General features: G+C 42.8%; 1 protein-coding gene across 1 annotated transcript; it reads left to right on the top strand.

The window, feature by feature from the left end:
- The first annotated feature begins 463 nt into the window (after positions 1-463).
- Positions 464-24368, top strand: mxd4 (MAX dimerization protein 4). Its single transcript, XM_034888284.1, has 6 exons — positions 464-699; positions 1302-1401; positions 4720-4749; positions 17555-17669; positions 19382-19544; positions 20908-24368. The coding sequence occupies exons 1-6, from the start codon at positions 636-638 to the stop codon at positions 21066-21068; spliced, it is 633 nt and encodes a 210-aa protein (XP_034744175.1). The 5' UTR covers positions 464-635; the 3' UTR covers positions 21069-24368.

Raw genomic sequence — 24368 nt, 5'->3', positions numbered from 1 at the left:
TGACTTGGACAGGAAATGTGCACAACACACACATGCTGTGAGAAATTCTGCCAGGTCACACTCTTGTGTGAAATTCTCGATGTGCATAACGGAACGTTTTTGACTGAATAACCGTTGAATGTAGTTTACATCACGGTCAAAACCCCAAAAGCATAGGCTACTTTTGAGAAGTGATCAAATTTGGCAACCAAAACAACAGTCTAAGTTCAACTATGAATCACGCCCAGAATTCATCACAGCCAATTAGAGGCAGCTAGTCTTCGTGTCAAACCAATCAGCTGCGGAGGGTGCGGGCAACTCAGACTGTTGCTAGGGCATGTCGCTGATGACTTTTGCACTCTCAAGCCAATCAAATCACACTTCCCCGTTCGAAGCCTGCTCATAGGCTAAGACACACCCAGAGAGTCCGCCTACTGGCCTTTCTCATTGGACAGATGGCGATCACTCACATCGCTGAGTTCTAGTTAGGTGCTGTTGATACTGTAGTTTCGAGCAACCACCAAGACTCAGAACTGAGTGTGGCAGCGCACGTACATCGCTCTGAAACTGTTTTTGAAATTTCCATTCCAATATTTTATGACTTGTACATTGTGTACATAGATAATTTCATTTTTTTATAACATCAAAACAACAAGATGGAACTTAATTCTCTTTTAATTCTGCTGGAGGCTGCAGAGTACTTGGAAAGAAGAGACAGAGGTAAACTGACAAGTTGACAACATTTCTAGGCTAGAGATTATTGAGTGAATGGAGCATTAGGACGGCAGCTAGCTTAATCTTCTATCATAATGTAAAGTTTTAACGTACCCTGCCATAGTGCAGGTATGATGTCACTTTACAGACAATGGGTGCCAATTGGACTTATAACCAAATCCTAGAAAAGAATAGCTCTATTTTTATTATTGAAAGTAACGTTGTGTCATGTACTTATGAACTGTTTGATTTTTTTCTAATACAGATAGTGTATGTGTATCAGAATGAAGTATGTTTTCATATCAGCTCTTCGGAAATGACAAAACAAGAGTGACATCGAGAATATGAGCCAGTATCATAACGACAGACATATACACTGGTCATGTAGCATTGACTGTTTTACAGTACAGATCTGGCCGAAGGCTATCAGCCCTATATTGATATATTGGAAGCGATTGCATTGGTTTTGTTCCTCTTGAGAACACTCATAGCCTCTATATAGCTGTTTCATGTTTTTATTATTTCCCTGAATGACTCATTGCCAGCTTTTTATTCTTGCAGACACTACAATAACACATAACATTCATTTTGTTTTGTTTCCTCAATAGAGGCAGAACACGGTTATGCGTCTGTTTTACCGTACAGTAGCGACTTTTCCAGTAAGAAAACGAAAGCTTCGACAATTTCCAGAAAAACTCAGAACAATAGGTAAATATAAGTCTTGCTTGTTTGTTTGTTTGTGTAAAGTGCCAGGTTATAGAAACACAGACACACATAGTGGAGTTGTTTTCATGCACACTGCCATCTGTATTCTGCTGCTGCTGCTGCCTGGGCTGGGCTCCTTGTTTTGGTCTCTCCAATAAACACTGCCACGCGTACACTGTCAACTCTGCTGCTCTCTCTCTCTCTCTCTCTCTCTCTCGATCTGTTTCACACACCCCTAAAAACACTCCCCATGAGAGAAAACACACCCGACGTGCATGTGACCTTTCTGCACCCCGTCTCACACGGCTGTCATGCTTCCACCCTGTGCCTTTTTCATGTGGTTAGTGTGTTTTGTATGTGTGTCTCTGATGTTAAAGGAAAGTACTTTACCAAGGGGTCCCTTGGTAAAGTACACACACACACACTCACACACACACACACACACACACACACACACACACACACACACACACACACAGTTCATGGAGTCATTCATATGACTGCATCTAATATAGACCCTGGTGCAAGGCCATACAATTACACAGAATATTAATTACATAAGTGAGTACATTTACGTTTCACTTTCTGTTCTATGTTGCCTTTTAGACCAGTTTGACAGCTTGTTAAAGGTCATTTAAACCTCAGCCATGCAGGTTAACATTTCATTCTTATCCCTAACATTAAAAGGCCTGTACAGTTTGTATACATAATTTTTTATCACTAGTTAATCTGCCAATTGTTTTTCTCGATTATGTAATTCATTATTAATAGTGTTGCTTCTAAAACGTCAGAGAATAGTGAAAGAAATGCTACAATAATCCCAGGTGGCATCTTCAAGTTCCTTGTTGTATCCAACAAACCCAAAGATATATTCTGCTTTCTATCATATATGAACTAATTAAAAAAGTAGTTAATGATTAATTTTCTTACAATAATTGATTCAAAGTGATTAATCCTTTTGGCTCTAGTCGCTAACGACATGGTTGACACACCGGGCGGACCTTAATCATCCTTTTTCTTTAGATTCATGACCCTAATTTATGGCCTGGACATCTTGGCTATACATGCACAATTCAAGAGTAACAACAGTTACTTGAACAGGTGTGCAACAGTAGCATATGCAAGGTGTGTCCAGTCCATTCCCAGGAACACTAGCACATGAAGATCTGATAAATAAAAATAAAAAACTCTTTCCTGTTGGACAACTTTAGTTTAGGGAAGGACAGCCGGCCCGATTTCCTTAGTAGTAAGTCTGAGAGTTACATCATTGCATGTACAGCCCATTAACCTGCGTGTCACTATTGTAATGACACTCCTGTACAAGGCGTATGGGTTTTGTTAGGATTTTTTCTTTCACAAATGAGAATGCAGACTCTTCAACATTCCTTTGATACAGTCTCTGACATAGTAACGCAATTGTGTATCTGTGGGTGAGGCTGTGGCAGGTGGGTGTGGTGGCTAAAACAGACACTTACACACTGTGACACACACCAGCCCACCTAGCTTCATGCAGAAGACCTGCTCATTCTTCATTGTTCTTGTGACTGCACTCTGGGCAAATTTTACAATCCCATTTACACTCTCCAATAGTTTTTTTTTAAGCATCGACAGGATGCAGGGGGCAGTGAAGTAAAAACATGTTTTGTGACTGAACTTAAACTGTCTTTTCAGTTTAAACTGAAGCTGGCTGTTGGTTCAAAGAGCACAATACTTTGCTTTGTAGAACCTTGAACTGGTGTTGTAGCGTTTAATATCATGACCAAATCTGCAAATAAAAACAGATTAGGTTTCGAAATGATGCTAAAAAAAACAGTTGGGAGTATTTCTGCAACACAGAAAGAAGAAACCATGGTGGAGTTTATTTTTTACTCAAAGACTGTTGTTAAAAAAAAAGAAAAGAGGAAGACTTGGAATTTTTCTTTATGAGCGTTTTCCTGCTTCACCTCTGTCATACCTGTTATGAAATAAAAGATATAAATAGCGCAGGGGACTTCTTTTTTTCCCTTGAATTCCATCCTGAATGTGGGAAAACATGCACAAGGTCCTCTGAGGATGAGCAGCTTTGGCAGTTTCACAGCCCATAAAAAGGGTGATATCTGATATGTAGGCCTTTGACCATCAGCGCCCAGCTTATGACATCAGACAGAGTCTTTTGCATGCCATGCCATTCTTTTACATAACATGTAAAGGTGTGTGTTAACTGGCTCTTATTACAGGTCTGTCTGCATTCCCTTCCTCTGCAAGATGCCATATGATTTCCTGGTCATGCCAGGACTCGAGTGGGACGTTTCCCCAATTTGTGCAGATTTGAATAGCACAGCTTACTCCATGATGGAATAAAGCTCTTTGCCTGCCTTTCAGGCCAAGTTATTAACCAAAGTGCAACATCCTGTGCGCCTTATGGGAGGATTTTGTGCATCAGTTGTATGGTCAACTGTTCCCCTTTTTGGTGCAGTAAGTAAGCGATTGCTGTGCAGACGCCTCGGCCTTCTCGGCACTGCTGTGGGAACCACTGCTTCACGAGCACAAGGGCTCCTTAAACAGCAGAAAATCTGAAAAGGCTTGTTGTCAGTCTGGCCTTTTGTTGTTGCTGTTTTTGTTTTTATTGCCGTGGTATCCATGACAGCCTCACGAACAGAGGGCCTGTCTCAGATGGACTGTAGTGTCCTCGCTGTTCAGAGGCTCTCCTCGGAATAGCCCGCACGCTGAGGAATTCTGCAGAGTCTAGGCCCTCAGACGTTTGAGTGTGTTCTGATGCCATTTCCACGCTGCTTTTCAACCAGTGTGCAGCAACTACAGCAGTGTGTGTGCATTTGTATGCGTGTGATAGCAGGCAGGGAGGGGTCTCTCTCTTGCTCTCTCTCAGGGGGATTTTTTGCCCTCTGCTGCACACTCTCTGACGGATGTCGAACAGACATGAACAAATATTTTGAAAAATAGACACTATTTTTGCATACTTGTCCTAGATGTCTATTTCCAGAATGCGTGATCAAGCCTTTACATTGCTTGCTTAAGGCCTGTTTTAGAGTGTTACATTATTAGTAGTGAAATTTGAAATCAACTCAAGCATTCATAAGTCCTAAAGTCACCGCAAGGCAAGAAGGCAAAAGCAGAGAAGAAGCAACACCCTTTGATGTCTTGACACACTTTTCCTCTAAATGTTTGTCAGATCTGCTGTTACTCTGCATTCTCTCCCAATTCACTTCCAGCTTTCATCTGTCTCACATTTAGATCAAAACATTTATTAATGTAATTTGAAGTGTGTGTAGTATTTAAGCACCCGCTGCCCTGACACCGCTCCCTTGTCTTTTGTCCTTTCAGATCGTCGCACAACGAGCTGGAGAAACACAGGTAAGGTCACGTCTGAGGCTCCTCCCACATCTGTTACGTTTGTATGATTTGCATACATGCCTTTGCCAAGCGACCTTCAGTTCCGAACATTGTAACAATATAACTTTGTTGGCCGCTGGCCGCAGGTAGACGTCGAGATAGTTTCCTCTCAGTCAAAAGCGCCGGATTGTATCAGAGGTCATGTTCAAAGAGATTTCATCAATTAATTCCTCATGTCTAAAAATGGACAATAAGCTGATTTCAAAGATCAGCTTCGTGCTGATCAGATCACTCTCTATTTCATGGATGAATCTCGTTACCTTGTATGGAAAGGGGAATCCTGTCAGTTATGTGATAATCCTGCCCAGGCTGACGCTCTGAACGGAGGCGGGGTTATTGCTTCAAACTGAGAAGCCCAGAGATGACAACACACACACACACTCACACACACACCTCACACCCCCAGCATGCATCTCGCTCCGTCACACTGCTTTCTTTCCCTTCGGGGCACAGCACTCAGCTCGTGGTGATGTGATATCTGCTCTTAATAAAGGCACAGACGTCTGTTTTTGCTCTGTTTTGACTTCACCAAGAGGGGAAGTGACTTTGCAGATCCAAAGGAGTTTCTTGTCAGGAAGAGACACTCCGCTTTGGTACAACAAAGCCGAGCCGCTTCAGAAGGGAATGGTTGGTGGAAAAAGCAAAAAAGCTTCTTTTTTTTTGTTGCATTGAGGTCATCCCAAGCTGATTGTTAAAACTGCCTGCCAGAGAGTATTTAGGAAACAGCTGATGTGACTGTAAACATGTGAGCAGAGGCTGAGATGGGTGTGTAAAGGCTGTGCGTGCGTGACACACTGTCACTCACGTTGAGGGGTTGGGGATTGCCAGTCACATGTCTGGGAGTGAGTAATAGATGTGTGTAGTGCAGAGAGAAACAAGTTCAGACGTATTCCTTCCTGACCTGGGAGACAGAGAAGGTCCTGGCTCATCACACTTAAGGTGTTGAGACACAACAGTTACCTCATGTCCGACGACGGGTGTGGTTGGTTACCAACAAAGTGACGTCCAGTCAAACTGACAAATGTGCCGGTAAAGTGTTCCGTAATCAATTTTTCTCACTTCCCTTGTCGTCACTATGGCCACTAGTTTCTCAACTATTCTTGGTGTTTTGGCCCTGATGTAAGGGCGTAAATAAACAAAAATATGTGTAAATACTTTACAAGACACGCTGCACTGTCCTTGGTGACAAATGAGGCATCGGGCATATTTAAATGTAATTTCCTGCTTTTATCTTTCTTTGTGCCCGTGACTGTTTGTACAAAAGAATTCCCCACCTACGTATTTGTAATGAAAGGCACCTCGGTGACGAGGTATCATTGGGATCCTTTGAAACGCCAACACATAGTATTAAATGTTGAAGCTGTAACTTAAGGTTTTAGCACAATCCTTTACCATCCATCCATGTGTAGGTAGTGCATTGTACAGAAACTACATCAACAACAATTTTAATGCCCATCTTAAGTCATTTATCAAGCAAAAACGTCAAAACATATGCTTGTTTCAGTTGCTCATGTGAGTATTTTTGTGGAATGTCTCAGTATTGTATCACCGTGTATTGAATATTTTTTAGTTTTGGCCTTTATCGGCCCAAAAAAACAAACACTTTAAAGACATTGCATATGTTCAATGGGCCCTTTTCAGTGTTTTCTTACATGCCAGAAACCAAATAAACAGTTGTCTGAAAAAATAATCAAGAGAGTAATTCTAGCCACAACTGTATCGGTTCCAACCCTTCTGGTATGTTAGTCAGAGGAATGAATCCAACATTATTATTCGGTTGATCTCATAAGACAACCAAAGGTTTTTTTTCAGCTGTCCTGTTCAACCAGCTTAATGAGTGTGCGACCAGTTTGGAGGACCTGTTTAATCTTCACCAGTCCCAGTATCGACCTCCCTCACGCCCTCATACGCCACTCCAGGGAGGTGCCGCTGTTTGAGCCCTGACTCACTGTCTTTGTTTGGTTATGTGTCTGTGTGTTTGCTTCACGCTGGTTCAGTACAGAGCCATCCTTGTACAGTATGTTCACGTGGTAGGCAAAGTGACCGATAAATGTCGGGTTTAGTCACGGAAGCCTCAACTGTGATGTAAATAGCACAAAAATAATGTGCTCGTACACTAAGGTTATTTGAGGTTCGATACCAAGCTCTACTTTCAATTCATCTGCCCATTTTAAACCAGTGAGAGCTTTCAAATGTGTTTCTGTCATATTTTTCCATTTCCTCTGGACAGCAGGCTCGCTCACTGCTGCTGCTGCTCTGCGATCTTATGCATGCTAGGTGTCTCTCACGAACCTGAATGCTGCCTTGGCAGCCAGTCAAGAGGCACCTCGCATATATTTGTGTCCTGCTATCAGAGTGAGACGTCTGGGTGGGTGCCAGCAGCGTCCCACAGGGTCGCCTGTCCTGACACAACCTGCTGCAGCCTGAGTGCAGCCGTGACAGCTAGATAGATTGTCTCGATGGTGACTCTGCTGCTTTTTCTTTCTCTCTCGTCATTGCATTGGCAACGGCTGGAGCTGCAGAGCATCAGCTTGACGTTTCTGTGAAACACAAATGCGATGCATGTGCGTGGTTGGTCTCCGCTGGCATTGCTTCCTTCCCATTTCTGACTTGATCACGCCTATGACGACATGTCAGTGCCACAAGTTTCCATTTCTAGAAACACCAAGAAATTGCAAAACTACAGAGGTTTCGTTTTTTCCACACATCACCTGTTTACAGGAAATCCAGGCGCGTACGGCCAGTATGTTTGGTATGTTCGTGCTGCTTCCCTTAATTGAAAAAAGGATTTACATCTCTATTTTTAGCTTTTCCAGACACCGCCCATGGCTGTCAGATGCTCTCGGTTTCATTTCTGAGATCACTCAGTAATTTCTGAGATCACTCAGTAATTTCTGAGATCACTCAGTAATTTCTGAGCTCACTCAGAAATAATACTCAAAAGTTCGCAGACTGATTTTAACAAGCAGTATTTTCCCAAATATATATATATATATTTCATACCGCGGATAATGTACAGCAACTGTGGGCCACCTATTGAACTTAACTCTAAATTTAAATGTACTTCATGGACACAGGATCAGCCACTCAGTTTGTCACGGTCTAATCCTCTCTCTAATTAAATTTACTCTCCCGGTGTCGTCTACTCCCAGCTGTGATGAATGACTTATTTGGCTTTGAGGAACTCTTCCCCTTCAGTAAAGCTTGTGTGTGTGTGTGTGTGTGTGTGTGTGTGTGTGTGTGTGTGTGTGTGTGTGTGTGTGTGTGTGTGCGTGCGCCAGTGCTGTTTGAGTTATGGCTGTTTTTTTGGGAGGGAGAGCCATCCAATAGCCCTGCTACTTCACCTCTTTGCCTTCTACTCTTTTGTCTCCTTCTTTCTCCAGAGACCACATCTGTTTTATCTGTTATTGTTTTTCTCCTTAGTTGGGCTCTATTTTTCACTCCTAAAAGGATCTGAGTCAGCAGAAACCTGAGGCAGCAAGGAGGAGAAAGGCAGAGCTACCTCCTCACACAGGGCCTTTACTGGTCCTCTTGCCAAAACTCATCTGTGCCCATTTCTCCCTTTTTGAGGATTAAATCGTCTTTTGTGACGCGGGTTTATGTGGAAGATTGTAAACTACACAGCCATTGTGAATACTGAAGTTGGCCTTAACTGAAGTTAAGGCCATATTATGTCCACATCCTGCTTTTTTTCCAGTTTAGGCTTTAGTGTGCCATTCACATGCTCACATGATTGCATGTGGCTTTTGCACTTAACTTCCTTAAATGACACACCATTGGTTATATTCCTCATGTGTGTGTGTAGTGACCTAGAGTCATTAGGTTTGCATGGGCAGCTAATGACCCAGAGTAATGAATGATGTACTGTAGATGGGCTAATCATTAAGGCATGTGTAGACCATGTAGTCATTTGTATCAACACCTATAACATGAGGTTTATGTAATTTTATATTGTGATATAAATATACGTAGGACTGCAACTAACTATGAATGTCATTTTATTTTATTAAGGTTATTTTTGGGGGGCTTTTCCCTTTATTGGTGACAGAGTATAGACAAGAAATGGAGGGATGGGGGATGATACGCAGCAAAGGGCCGCAGGTCGGACTTGAACCCTAGCCGCTGCAGTGCCCAGCCTACATGGGTCGAACGCTCCATTATTTTCTTGATTAATTGTTTTGCCTGTAAAGTGTGAGAAAGTCCCTCAAAATATCCCAGAGCAACGATTAGTTGATTATAAAAATAGTTAATTAATTAATATTCGATTACTTATCATTTCAGGTTAAAACAGTAACAAGATGAGAATGTCTGTGTCTAGCTGCAGGATAAAATAACAATTTGGTACCATAGTCCTGAAAATCCAATTAATTCACAATGCAACATAATTGCCATAAAGTGGCCCTGCCATGGAGAAATACAACAAGATATGTTAAAGGGATATCTTCGTTAATATGGCAACCTTTTAGAGGGCTTAACCTACACATCTCTATTCCCTCCTGGTGTATTCTGTCATATTACCCAGCCCTACGACGGACTGGGTTTGTCCAAAGTTAGTGCACCTAGCTGTAGGACAGTCTGGGTTGTAACTATCGAGAGGCTGAATGTGGACAAAGAATGAGAAACAGGCTACAGCTGGAGGTCAGCAGCAGAGGCCGCAAGTGGAATTTCTTTGGCTTACTCAGGTCAAACCAGGCAGCAATTGCAGATTGGTTGCACATATACTATCTGTGCAAGATTTCTGTGTTAGGCTTTTTGTAAACTGACACAAAAATATGTGAGTATGCATCAGCAACTGCCACTGACCTACGTCCATTTGGGTGAGAACGTCCCTGCTCCCTCTCAGGTGTCGTTGCTGCAGGGTACATCACGTTTCTGTGTCAGTTAACTTGGTTCACTGCTGCAAAGCAGCTGATGCTCAAAAAAACAACAGTGTAGCTCGCACTTTAACAAGGTGTGTGCATAGCTTTGGGGTTTCAAGAACAAGAAAAAAAAAAAACATTCAAGAAGAAAGTGAAAAGGAGGAGAGGAGGGTATGAAAGTGAGTTTACCGTACCATTCATGGTTTTGTCCAAGGCCCTTGTCAGCCTGAGGAAGAGGACGATGCAAAGACATTCTTGAACGTTGCCAAAGGGAGGAATGGGAGGCAGCGTAGGATGTGGCGGCATTGTGTGTGTGTGCAGCAGGCAGCCTGAAATTTGGGTCAGCAGAGTGTGCACACATACGCTGGAATGTGGTGTTAAGTAACTGAGGCGGATAACAGGGGAGTCTGCCGGTGGATGGGGGTCACAAAACACAGCAGGTCAAATATTACTATAATGCTCTGCAGCCGCATCTGCGTTGGGTGCTGCTCGGAATGTTACGGCTAGCACGGAGTGACAAGCGAATATTTGTTTGATAATGCATTGATAGAGTGGATTAGAGCTGCAGGCTGTCCGTCATTCATCTGCTTTGGACTCTTCTCTATTCTCTCTAGTCAAGTTGTTTTTATGTTCTACAACAGCAGTTTACAAACTTCTTGGCTTCTGGCCCGCAAAATGACTTTTTGTCAACTGTCGTCTTTTCTGTACATTATCTCACAACTCCTCAGATTTATCTTGTGGCCTTTTAGGTGGGCCCAAGCCCTCCAACAGGACCCCAACCAACTGATCTACAACCTTCATTCCAGCCAAACTTTTACAGAAAACATGGAAGTTGGAATCATCTCACATGCCACTAGATTCCTGTGTGTTGATCATTGACGAGGATGCATTATAAAACCAGAGCTCTCCCCGTGTCGGGGGAATGTGGTTATTGAGCTCGCTGAACTTGTCTCTGCTAGTCCGTCCGACATTTGCAGATGTACTTTTCAATGCACTCAGCGGAAGGCAATTAATGTCCAGGTCTGTCATTTGACATTGTGTTGAAATGATTCAGAGATGCACAGGATACTCGTTCTTTAGTCCGACCCCTCGCTCTGTTTGCTCACATGCTCTCCTCTTTAAATTCTGTTTGACATCTGTTTCTCTGTTAACACCAGTGTATGCTGGCTGTGCTGAGGAAGGGATTTTGTAATGATCCATGCTCACACAGGGGATGTTTCAGTACACGCAAACAAATGAACCTAATTACTAGGCATTCCCTAGCACACCCAATGGAAATTCCAGTTTGTTTTGCGGAAATACTACAACGAGTGAACAACAAACTGCCTAATTCTGAAGTTTCCTGTTGTTTTATCACCAGTAAAGCACGCAGAGCTCTTTCTTTAGTGTAATTCCACAAATTGTGAAGGAACTAGACCCCTCCCTCTGTCTGCTCTGCTATTGCTGGTGCATTTAGGTTTCTGTTTGCTGCTTGCGTGTGAGAGCAGCGTCATGTGAGAGCAGGCTCCATGTCCCATGCCATCAGGAGAATGTGTTTATGGAGGACTTGTATCCGTCTGTCTCGCCTGGCAGTTGTCACTGCACACAGAGGGTGGGTGTGGCGTCTCAGTGACAGAAAACAAATAAAGCTCAACCCAGACGACTGACATTTCAAATCAGGATGATGAAAGCCTCTCGTCGATCCCTGGGTGTCTCCTGTTTTGCTGACGTGGGCAGCGTGGCCAACCATTCTGCCGGTTTCACATGAGCTGCTTAATTGTTCTACCCACTTGTTTTCCAAATACAGCAAATCAGATCTCACGTGTGCGTGTGTGCGTGCGTGTGCAGATTAGGGTCCCTCACAGCCTCAAGAATCCCTCCATCTGGCCTCGTACCCCCTAAGAACCTGCCAGCCAGATGTGGAGCCACTCTACTGGCAACCCCAAATTCCAGCACCTAAACAGGGGGGTCCACACTCACCCATTGCAGCCCCTACTTTCACTTCACATTGCATAGCCACGCTGTAAACAAAGGGGCCTGATAACTTTTTTTTGCTTTAGGACATTTTTGGTGTAGTTTGTTATATCCCACTCAAAAGTTAAGAAGAACACTGATAAAGCAATTTTTTAAATAATTGTTCTACAAAAAAAGCTATTTAACATATGAAAGGCTAGTAATGGAGAAACAGGGTATCATCATTAAAAAGAAGCCCGAGCTCCCAGTTAGCTAAAACGCTAATGTGGGGGCATTTTCTAAAGAGTGCATTTGGGCCTCTTAACAGACACAAAATGCAACTAAAAAATCTGTGCAACATGAACAAGGCACTTAAGGGACAACACTTCACATTGTGAAGAAACCGTTTAAAGTCAAAGTTTGTACTGCCACCTACCTTGTTTCGATCCTGCCGCTAGCTAGCTCAGCCTGCTAGCTGCACAGCGGCATCCGGGATGAGGGGGTTCAGCCAATATGGGGGATAACTATCATGCAGCAGTTGCGTGTGTAGTTGTTCTTTGCTATACTGAATTCTAGCTCATCCATTTTTTGTGTGATGGATCTGCCGTTGATGAGTAGGAGGCTTGGCAGTGGAGATCTGTGTTTTAGTTTCCAAAGCCGGGCTAGCAGGCCCGACCGGCATCCTTGGTTCACCTTTCTCTCTTGCCACTGCCTTCGTCGCCTGCCGCTGCCGACAACAATCCACGGAGCGACCGGTGGTTTGGCTATGTCCTCTAGAAGACTGGTCATGCCTATGCGACGAAAACTTTAAGTTTATTTCACCCTCAAAAATAGGTAATTGAGCACTGTAGTGGTTATGACCATATCAGTGACTATGTAATTATGTGGAAACGGTCCAAATAATGCCTGTGGCTTGCACAGTAATAGTGTTACTGAAGCTATAGTCTCGCGCTGAAGTCTTGTGGGAATTGTTGCAGAATGCCGCTGTGTAGCTAGCGGACCGAGCTAGCTACCGGAAGGATCAAAACAAGGTAGGTGGCAGTACAAACTTACAAATTTAAACAGTTTCTTCACAATGTCTGAGTAAGGACCCTGTTCAAGTTGCACAGAAATTTGAATTGCATTTTGTGTCTGTTAAGAGGCCCAAAGGCACTCTTTAGAACATGCCCCCACAACTGGTATTTTAGCTAACTGGGAGCTAGGGCCATTAGCTGCAGCAACCCCAGTTTGGTAGCAACAATTTCTGTCATTTTTCCCTATTGCCAGTACTCAGAGACATTTAGCAATCAAGACTAGGGTAAGATTCAGCAATCAAGACTTCTCCTTTAAAGTGAGCACATCCAAGATGTTGGTTAAAATCCCTGATTGCAGAGGAAAACTGTGTACAATACGGCAGTACGTCAGACTTCATTTATGCGATCTTGCCATGTTTCTAGATTGCAACAACTAACGACTGATGAAAATGCTTGTTGAACCTATAAAAAAAAAGTTAGAATTTAGAAACTCTTTATTTTGAAAATGTGAAATGACAAACCTTCAAACTGATACAAAGCATATAAATGATTTGTTATTGTCTCTGCTTAAAGATAAGCAGAGAAGGCAGTGAATCCTTCATGCTGGTGTCTTGTGGGCTCAAGTCAAAACAATACTAAAGCCAGGTATCGCATTTTCTTTTCTTTACACCCAACAGGGAACAAACCAAGTCAAACCAAGGAAACTTTGCAGCGCTGTTTCTGATGACCTTTGACCTTAGTTTAGCACCTTTGGCTCCTTGCCAGACAAGCCACTCAGTCCTGTGCATATGGGTTGAGGAATGCGCAGCAGGCTCATTAAACAGTACAGTGAGTGAGGGGTGAAGGCCTGTTGTTTGCCCTGGTGTGCCTTTTCAGGCCCTGCAGCTCTTTGTGTACTGATAGTGCTCCAGTTCCAGAGCCCGGGCGGTCCTTGGACACTGCTGTCACCAGGGCAGTGAAAACTGGCTGTGGTTTGGTGCAGCATACGTAAATATACTTTGTTATGCATCCTTCATGGACATACACAGGCTGCTGCAGATACACTGCTCGCCTTTGACTTGAGCAGCAAAACAAGATATTTCAATGTTGTTCTCCTTCCAAGGCCCAAATTGTGAGCAGATCTGTGGGGCTGGGTCTGCACTCTATAACCTTGGAGCATAAGTCAGCAGTATAGCTTGTTCCAGTTTCCGCAGTGTGCAGCTTTCTGAGCAAAAGGTTCCTTTTTTCTCCTCTGCCTTTGCTTTGTTTTGGCACTGAGCCCCTGGTGGAGAAGGAGGAGGAGGAGGAGGAGGAGGGGGGAGGAAAGGCCAGAGATCAGACACAAATCGTCCCGTGGTACTCTGCACGTGAGAACGGTCAGGTGGTCATTTCCCTGGAGACGTGCCTTCAGAGCAAATTAAATAGCAGGTTTACTATTGAATCCTCGTCTGCAGATCAGTCGCAGGCTGTTTTGTTCTTTGAAGTTTTAGCAATTTTTATTTTTAGCAAAGTCACAAACATATTTTAGAGCCTTGAAGGCAGCTGTTACGCCATCATAATGCACAGTATCACATGTTTTTTGTTGAGAAGTTTCCTTGAAAAACAATAGGACTTACACAATACACACACAGACACACAAACACACACACACACACACGGTACTGTGGGATATGTCCCCGAACATTGAAACCCTGCCTCTTGCATGCTTGAACTTGTCGACACAAACAAGTAGGACACCACACAAATACTATGACATGTTACATGACTGGAATATCAAAGACCGTCCTCTTTTCAACCCAGACAAATTGGAAAATGTATGTTATTCAGATCCATGTGGATCTAGACAATGCAAACTGCTCTCCTTCATGGACACAACGTTCAGGTTCATCTGGTGCCACACTTTGCATGGCTGTTTGAGGCAATCTTATAAACATAGCGTGACCAGGGCTTGGCTTAGGAATAACAAACGTGAGTGAGTGAGTGAGTGATGGAGGGAGGAAGGGAGGGAGGGAGGGTCCTAACCCCGCTCTAAAATCGGCTGTGCGCTCTTGAAGGAAAATATCGAGGGTGTCTTACGTGTTCCTGGGGGGGGGGGGGGGGGGGGGGGGGGGGGGGGGGGGGGGGGGGGGGGGGGGGGGGGGGGGGGGGGGGGCTGTCTGGGACACACTGCCAGGTTAAACCAGGTCTTGTTTTATAGATATGCATAAGAAAGGTGAAGCTTTTCCCCCTGAAGGCAGTCACAATTAGACAGATAGAATGAAGAAGTGTAGCATTAAGTGTAGTCAAGACGAAGAGAGGCTCAGCCCTGACTTGTTGAAACTAACAGAAATGTTGAAGTGGATCGTTATCAGCAATTACATAACAGCTAGGGGGACATCAATTCAAAACAGCTACAGCTTGGATGTATGGGGAGAAGTGGTATTTCTTACATTTTGGTTGAGTTTTCACAATTGAAATTGGTTTCATGTGACATACAAAAAACAACTTAACAGGGTAAATATCCAGACATGTACATACATTCTAATTTCCAATTTAATTTTTAAAGGAATAGGTTTATATTTTAGATGAGAAAATTGATCCCACTCTCTAATATCAGCTCAGACCAATCCTCATCCATTCGGTAAGTAAAAGTGCATCTAGGCACATTTTCTGTCCTCTGCATGCCACGTAAAATATGTGGTGACCATACAGGTGTGGCCTGTGATGAATAAGTCAGTAAAAACATCTTTTCTTGGGTTGGGGGGGTTTTCTGGCAGTGTATTCGGGGAACGCCTTGTTTTTGTTTTTCATTACAAGAGAAGGAGAGAGGGGGAGCGGGGTGCAAGATGGTGGCGCATTGGCTCAAGTTACCCTTTGGATGATGTTTGTAGAGCTCTGCCTACTGCAGCTGAGCAAACTGCACTCAAAGAGTCCTTTTTTCAACCCAAGAGAAAGTAACCCACTAGCTCGGACCCCGCTCCCTTCCAAAAAAGACCCCCCCCGCTGCGGACCCCCAGCTCCTTCCTGCCTGCTCCCCCTGGCCCCAGTCCAAGTGCTTCATGTGGCTCGACTGGGGCAGGTTGGAGGTGGGCCCCCGCCCCTGTCTTCAGAAGACACTTGTTTTCCACTGGGATGAGGGTGTGTTAGTGTTGGCAGGGTGGAGCAGAGGGTTGGAGGGGTGAGGCGGATGGGGGAAATTGCCCCCTAGGAGAAGAGGAAATAAAAGAACGAGAGCACTTTCACACGCCCTTTTTTGGGGTCAACGCCTGTATGCACCTGCAGAGAGGTAGAGTTGGTTTAAAGGGCATATTTGCTAATCCTTTTTTTATTTCGATATTTCAATTCAGTGCTTTTTAAAGTTACAATCAAATCCATAAAAATGAAAGATACAACTGTCATTTAGGAATTTGGATTATAACATTTCACCCCTGAGATTCTTGTAGTCCACCACAGGCCACCTCTGGCTGACCTCTGAATGAATCAGACGGGGCAAGTGAGAGGGTCTTACTTTATGCGGAAAAACACAGGCGACGCCCTTCCTAAAACAGAAAAAAAACAGGGAAAAGTCTGTGTGTGTGCATGTGTAAAGAGTGTGTCCTCCTGCGTGCTCGGCTCTGCAGTCAGCCGGAGAGGGCTTCATTTCTCTGATTAGGTTTATTGTGGTTGCAGCGATGGCCAGTGGAGACCTTGCATTGTTGGAGTTTGTTTACCGTTGAGACACAGAGTTAGCCAAAGGAACGAGAGAAAAGGGGGAAGGCTAGCTCAGAACAAAGAAACGGTTCATGGACTAGCTTGACTAATGGAGGATTGAAAGGCCTTTATGAACAAATATGAATGAACCAAGGACAGACAGGGGAGGTAATCTGCTGATAAAAAATGTTGTGAATAAAAGCAGTCCTTTAAAATAATATACAATATCTCTAGAAAGTCAGTCAGTGTCCACACAGAGATTAACTCTTCTTTGCTGACTCTTTCACTGAATTAAACGTCCAAATGCTGCACCCAGGGAGCTGTTTAATTGTGTATCCAGGGTTGTTGGCCTGTAGACCTTTGGCAGGGATGCAAGGGTTTCTGGGTCCACACTTGGTGTCCAACCGACAGTATGACCAGAAAATGAGAAACTTCTCATGGCCATCATGTTTTGGTTAATAATGGTTTGGTTTTTGCAACCGGGGACTGTGGGTTTAAAGACTCTGATACAGCTTTGTGGTATTGCAGGGTTTCCAATTGGTGGATCAATCAAATACAGGGATTGGAACAAATTAAATAGCCAGCTGAAATGGACAGTGGCAATGCACCAAAAGACAGTGCACATTATGTTATCTTCTGCATGTACAGTACATAAAAAAATAGCGAGTAGTCAGTTTGTGCAATACAAGTATTTTTGTGAATACACCCCCATACTAAAGCAACCACATGTAGTCACACAGGCAGGCCAAACCCTACAGGGGTCAATAAATACAGTAGAAAAGTCTCGGAACTAAGGCTCGTTTAATGTGTGTCAACGTGGGTGTATGGTGAAAACAGCTCTCAGGAAAGATGTAATTGTTGAGGTACTTACTCTGGCCGTATATGATATGATATGAAAAAGTATTTTGTAACTATATCAGTCTGTGACATTTCCGTTTTCATGCTGGGAGGATGTGATTCCTCTCAGGGATTTGAAAGGGGTTTGCTGGAGCCTCTGCGAGCTTTGAACATGTGTGTAACCAACGAGACTATGCAGCACCCCCTCAACCCTTTGAACATGAAGCGTCCCGCGGTCAATCCCAAAGGCACAACTGAAACCAAAGCAGAGCATCTACAACCCTGACTACGTCACATGGCTTTAGTGCGTTTCGCAGCACAAGAGACGAACACGACAGTCGCAGTAGGAGGAACAGTGTTTGTTTCTGCCCTTCAGGGACGCGGGGACAAGCTCCTGTCAGTCTGTTTGTGTAGGTGCCTGCTCACTTTTCTGCTGGTGGATGTCAGCTGACTCACCCTGTGCTTGTGTGTTTGCAGACGTGCCAAACTACGGCTGTACTTGGAGCAGTTGAAGAAGCTGGTGCCTTTGGGTCCAGACAGCACGAGACACACCACACTGAGTTTGCTGAAAAGGGCCAAGATGCACATCAAGGTATTAAAAAACAGCCACATGAAGACATAAAACGCTCGGGACATGTCATATTAGGGTTTGTTGCATCTGATTGACAAGCTAGCCTTTGTTTTCGATTTCAGTATTAAAAAAAAAAGTTTCTGAACTGTTGGTCGGACAAAAACAGCAATTTGAAGACGTCACTGTGGGTTAGGGAATTACCAATGGCATTTTCTACTATTTTCAGACATTTAAATTAACTAAACAAACAATTGATTACTCTCAAAACTTTTGAAAGAGTCAAATAATTGTCAGTTGCAGCTCCGGTGCAGAGGAAAACTGGATGAAACTTTCCTCGAAAAGTGGAGTTTGTTCTCTTCTTTACGAGCACCAAACTCATCCTTTATTTCTTCCTTGTCTTTGAGATGTTGGGTTTTTCTCTCTTGCCTTGTTTAAGTGTTATTTTGTGTTCTAATCTTTCAATCGGAGCGGTTCAGGGCCTGTCAGAAGAAAACTGCTCCCAAGTCTGAAAGGAAAACAAATGAGTCAACAAAGTAGGATATACAGTACATTTGGTGGCTGATCTTTAGATATGTGAAAGGATATAATTGGATGTTGGGGTTGTTTAAGTTCAACTCCTCCTCCATGGTTAGTTTACTGTTGCAGATCACACACAGAGACATGGAAGATACTTTAAAGAAAAAGTATGCCCCAGGAGCAGTGACAGAGAAGGCCTTAATAACACTTCAGTGCTTGCATAATATTATTAGATTATTGGCATGCAGAGGATGAACTGTTCATCTAAGTACAGTTTTAGGACACGCTATACTGAGCTTGCTGTGTACAAGCAGCAACACTGTGGTTGGTGGAAAATCCAGGCACAGTAAGTTTTAACCCTTCATTTCCTGTTTATCATGCATGTCTTCTTTTCTCAGACAATCTGCGCTAGTTCTCGTCAATCGCATCACAAGGGGCCACATGTGTTCGCCTCGGCTTTGATTAACCACCGAAAACTTTCACATGCAAACAAGTGCAAAATGGAAGCCCAGGTTGAGTCAAACTTTTAGAGTTTGATGTTCACTGTTCAGTCAGTCGGCCCCTTTCGTAATATTTTTGTTTAAAAATCTCTTTTGTAAATTTATCAGAGTTCTGATTGGCAGGAGATGAAAGAAAGCTAGATGGTTGGTTGGTTTCATAAGTTTTCAAATTTGCATGCGATAATATCAGTAACAGCATCTGTATGATATGGCAGGAATTCAAATTATTGTAAAGATACGTATCAGTACAAAACCAACATCAATAATACATCTAAAAATAACATGGTGAAAACCAGTTGTAAACTTAGTCTCATGTCATCTTTTACTGCATTGGTGCGTTTATGTTAGTAATTGTGTGTGTAAAACATGTTTTACTTGTGGTGTGCAACAATGACTTCTCTTTCTTTTAAATAGGAATGTCAAATGCTGGAAATATTCATTTAAATAGGGTATTGTGTGCCTTTTTTACATAGCCACAGAAAGGTCTCAGTCGGATTCTTTTTTTCTGAACAACTTCCTTCATAAAATGTTTTCCTATTGTAAGGGAACGCATGTCAAGGAAAGACAAAATGTCTGGGAAATGGAACGCATGGTACAATTCAAAAAGAGAAACAAAAACGTATACGGGTATACAGTAAAAAGAGAGAGAGTAAAAACGGAGATGTTTGTGTCTAGCGAACATTGTCAATGATTCTTGGCGTTTATGTGTCTCTGCAGAAGCTGGAGGAACAGGACAGGAAGGCTTTAAACACGAAGGAGCAGCTGCAGAGAGAGCATCGCTACCTCAAACGCCGCCTGGAGCAGCTTTCTGTGTCCGGATCTGTTGAGCGCATCCGCACCGACAGCATGGGCTCCACCATCTCCACTGACTCCGAGCAAGGTACGCTGGCTTTCAAAAGCCAACCAACAGTCCACTATAAAACCTTATTTGTCCCAAATCTGGATATTTGTATTTTGAATTTGAATTCAAAATTTGAAATCACAGCTTTTTATAACCATGACATTAATGAAAACTCCAATGCAGATCACCCAATTTGATGCAAATCAATAGGGACCTTGGTATGGCTCACACTGAAGTTAACAGACACACACATAACTGTGTATACATACATACATACATATAAACCATATGTACATATACATATATACACTCATATATAGATATGTGTGTATATATATACATATATATATATATGACAGGCCCTGAACATACATATGCACACACATATATATATATATATATATATATATATATATATATATATATATATATATATATATATACATACAGTTGTGCTCATAAGTTTAAATGCCCATGCTTAAGTTGACTAAAAAAAGAGGGGAAACATTTTTTCTTTGTGAAACAATAATGTATTGTGAATAAATAAATGTTCTCCCTTAAAATAGAGGGGGCATTAGTATACACACCCCTATGTTAAATTCCCATAGAAGGATGCAGATTTTTATTATTAAAGGCCAGTTATTACATGGATCAGGATACTATGCATCCTGATAGAGTTCCCTTGGACTTTGGAATTAAAATAGCCCCATATCATCACATACCCTTCACCATACATAAAGATTGGCATGGGATATTTTCCATAAAATCATCTCTCAATGCACATCAAACCCGCTATTAGTCTAACTGAAATAAAACCATGCCAATTTATTTATTCCTCTTTTTAGTCAACTTAAGCATGGGCATGTAAACTTATGAGCAACACTGTACATACATACATACATACATACATATATAGAAATATGTATATATAAATAATCTTACAAAAAAAGTGCTTGTTAGTAAGTTTGAAAATGTGCGCTGTTATTCCCATATTCAAACCATTCATCGTGTCGCACCCTCTGGGGTGGCAGGCCTTTTATCCCGTCGTTCGGAACAGCTTTAAATATTTGTGCCTTTCGATGACTACTTCTAGTACAAGCTAGTTCTTATTGAGCATAACACCAAGTTTAAATGCGCGATCTTCTGCTCACCAGGCTCACAGACTCCCCTGAAATGCATTAGTTTGGACTAGTACAGTATCTTTATTAATCCTGGATGAGGTAAACACACACATGCAGTAGTTTATAAATGGATGGAGATCTGCTTCTTTGCTCAGAGTTAATGGCTGTCTAAATCTGGGTTTAATCCACAGGCACTGCAGGCGCCTTAATAAAAATGTCCACAGTTAGGTGGAAATAAACTGTTTTCCCTCACTTCTTCTGTTTTTTCTTTTTGTGTGCAGAGGTGGACATCGAGGGGATGGAGTTCACTCCTGGCGAGGCGGACAGCGTGGGCAGCATCAGCGACGGCGAGGAGGAGGACCACTACAGCCTCCAGAGCAGCTCCAGTGACACCAGCTACACAGTCACGCATTCCCACAGACTGCAGCCGCACCACTGTTAGACACCCCACGCTCGATCTCCCAACCAGCTTCCTGGCCGATGCTTTCCTCCCCTTATTGACACCTTGCCCGACAATCGCCAACGCCGTCCGCTACCTAAATCAGACCGGCCCACAATGGCGATACAACCTGAACCTCCTTTCCTGGCTCTGGCTCTCCAGGAAGCACATGGGGCTGAAATGCCACTCAAGCCTTCCTGAACCCCCTGACCACTGACCCTACCTCACCCTACTTTATCCTGCCAGAACCTGCCCCTCCTCACAAGCCCTGCCCTCCCACTGCCCTCACAAACCCCTGCCTAGTGTTGCCGCAGGCTCAAAGAGAGCAGAGCAGTTTGTGGTTTTAATGGGGAATTCTGTGGTGTGATAAATAGCTTTGACTTGTTAATCAGGATTCTGTAATATAAATGTGTGTGTGTGTGTGTGTGTGTGTGTGTGTGTGTGTGTGTGTGTGTGTGTGTACACACAAGCTTCATGTCATCTCCATGAGGCAATAATACACAGACAAGGCTTTGCACCAAGTTTGTGATGTAAAAGGTAAAGCACTTCTGCAACATTTGCAACATTGAAAGTTATTTACATCATACAGTATCTTCCCTTTACACAATAGGATTTACAGAAGTAGCTATTGCAGATGTCCTGCACTTTCCTCGAAAACGTTCGACTGCTGAAATAAGGACAGAGATTAAAAGAGTAGTTTTTTATACATTTTTGGAAAGATATTTATTTCCCAGTCTTTAAGCTAAGATTGACTGATTGATTGATATTTAGCAAACAGGCACGGTGTTGTTGAATAAGCTTTGTTCCCCAAAATGTTAAACTATTCATTTAATTCTTCCACTATTTAGGTTTGTGTCAATGTGCAGCGGTGCATCTGCAACTGCATGGCCTAAAACAGGACTTTATCAGTGGCTACTTCTGCACAAAGATTCCCATCATCATTACCAAATGTGGCCAATTTTTTTGGTCAAAGACAAACTGAAAAAGTGACAGAGCTGTAGCAGAGAAGAACAAATGTATATAGATGTACAGTTACTGTCCAAACCCTCATGTCTCCCTCTGGTTGGGTTGCCTAACCACTACTCCACACTACTGACCACTACACTATACCACCCTACGGTGTGGATGGACTACTATGTCAATTAAAAAAAGGAGTTGCCTCATAACTAAACTCTATTCCTTAAAAATTGATTCAAATCCTTCTCAGTAGCGAATTGATGTAGCAATAAATACGTGAGGCGGGTGCTTCCTCTGAGTGTTTAAACGATTCTGGTGGACCTTGAGGTGTCACGGGAGACTTCCTTTCCTTTTTTTTTTACCCTGTAGATGGACAGTGGGTGCTGACAGAGAGTGGATCTTCCTTTTTCACTAATGGATCCTTCTCTTTGCTTACAATGCCATTTACCCACAATTCACATTTCTCTACGGCTGTGTTACTTTTTCAAGCAGTGTTCATGTGTGTCTGGATGATTTTGGTTCTTGTTCTGATTAACAAGTCAAAGCTGTTAATGTAAAAGAAAAAACTTTAAAAGAAAAAAAAAAGGGGGGCCAGCTCTAATGATTTGTTCTCTGTAGAGGCGTTCGTTTTAGCAAACTTAGCAAACTAATCACATTCAGTTTAACTTTTATTTTCTGGCCCAAAGGCCAATATTCTTTGCTCTCTACTATCTGTTACTTACTTCCGTAGATGACCTTTCTTCTTTAACTTGTCTGTAACTTTTGCACAATAGTCGCTATAGACGGAGGTGGCGCTTTTGTCGCTCTCTGACCATTTAATAATCATTAGGCTTCAGACTCTGGCAGTCTTTAGAGGTTGGCGTCCCCACACCTCAAAATAAGAAAAAAAACAAAAAAGGGCCAGTCCGCCATGGCAGGTCTGACCCAAAAAAATACAAAACTACAAAAAACACAAAAAAACTGTATACAAAATAGGCTACTCGTCACTAAAAGTGATATTAGCCAGTGTAGTCTATATTTCTTGTATTCAATTTTGTATTATATTTTCCTAAATGTTCTCTTATAATGAAAAGACAAAAAAAGAGTATATCTATCTATATATAAATATATATATAAGAGACAGACAGAAATGAGGTCAGGCTTGTTGAAGTAAGAGTGGGGGCAGGGGAGCTGATACACTGGCCCCTCTCCCTTGGGTGACTCTCCTGCTGTCATTCTGTGCCTTGGTGAGCGTTCGACCTTCTTCCTCCCCCCCCCCTCCTCCTCCTCCTCATCCTCGGCCCCTACTCAGGTCACACTCCCCTACTCTCCTGCTCCTAATTTCATCCTCCCTGGCGGGGCTGAAAGCTTTGATTTCCACCCTTACCATGCCAAAACACATGAGCAAGGGGCACTTGAAGAAAAGACCTCATTAAAAATATACATTATTAAAAAAACAAAAGCCCCTTTTGTCTCTACTGAGCAGCCGCTGTTGTTGTACACCCGGTCCTAGCACTCCCCACCCTCCCGACGCCCGCTCTGCCAGTGCTGCCTCTGTCACAGAAATAAAAAAAGAAAAAACTCACACTGGTAAACTCCCATGGCAGCTTCCAGTCGCCCTGAATGGTCACCAACAGGGCTCAAAACTTCTGGGCTTGAAGCGTGTTTATCTTTTTTTTATTAATGTATGTTGACTATGTGTTTGTTCAATGGGAGTCACTGGGAGAGGAGCAATAAAAGAATAATCCAATTGATGGCAGCTTAAAGGCCTCCGTGCTCCCAGTGGTCTGTCCCAAACATAGTGTTACCCATCGATCATGGGGACCTCTTGAGACACAGCAATATTACCATCATGTGCTTTCTGAGGGAGGGTGGGAGGGCAGGGTTTATAAGAAAATCTAATGGTTTTGCTTTTGACTCTGTGGTGCATTTCTTTTCATTTTTTTTTTTTTTTTCATTTGGTGACCAACTCTATATTTTGTTTGATGACCTCCTATCTGCACTCTCCATACACTGCAGGAGGGCAACACATCAAGAGTTTACATTATTATCAAAGGATATGTCCTTTTTCAATTTGTTGGTCAAATGAACAACTTAGCAAACCATATTAATGGCATAAAGTAATTCTCTTGCACAGAACCTCCCAGCAGAAAAGTGACAGAGTGAATAGGACAAGGGCCAGATGTGAGATTATAATTATTCAGTGTCATCATTGGAATATGTACATAGCACACACTGAGAATAAGAGTCTTTGGGCAGGTGACTGGACATGGTAACATCTAGTTTGAATGCTGGATGGTTAGTGTTTATGGAAATTCTTTTAATGATGTGCCTTGGAAAAAGTGATTTTTCTTAAAACAAAAAGCA

Source organism: Etheostoma cragini, chromosome 2 (assembly GCF_013103735.1).
Source record: "Etheostoma cragini isolate CJK2018 chromosome 2, CSU_Ecrag_1.0, whole genome shotgun sequence".
In the NCBI taxonomy this organism is placed as follows: domain Eukaryota; kingdom Metazoa; phylum Chordata; class Actinopteri; order Perciformes; family Percidae; genus Etheostoma; species Etheostoma cragini.
This window is presented reverse-complemented; position numbering and strand designations above follow the sequence as displayed.

Coding starts and splice junctions, on each gene's coding strand:
- mxd4 (XM_034888284.1), top strand. CDS start 636: ATGGAACTTAATTCTCTTTTAATTCTGCTGGAGGCTGCAGAGTACTTG. Junction 700..1,301: donor CTTGGAAAGAAGAGACAGAG/GTAAACTGACAA, acceptor TTTCCTCAATAG/AGGCAGAACACGGTTATGCG. Junction 17,670..19,381: donor GGGCCAAGATGCACATCAAG/GTATTAAAAAAC, acceptor GTGTCTCTGCAG/AAGCTGGAGGAACAGGACAG.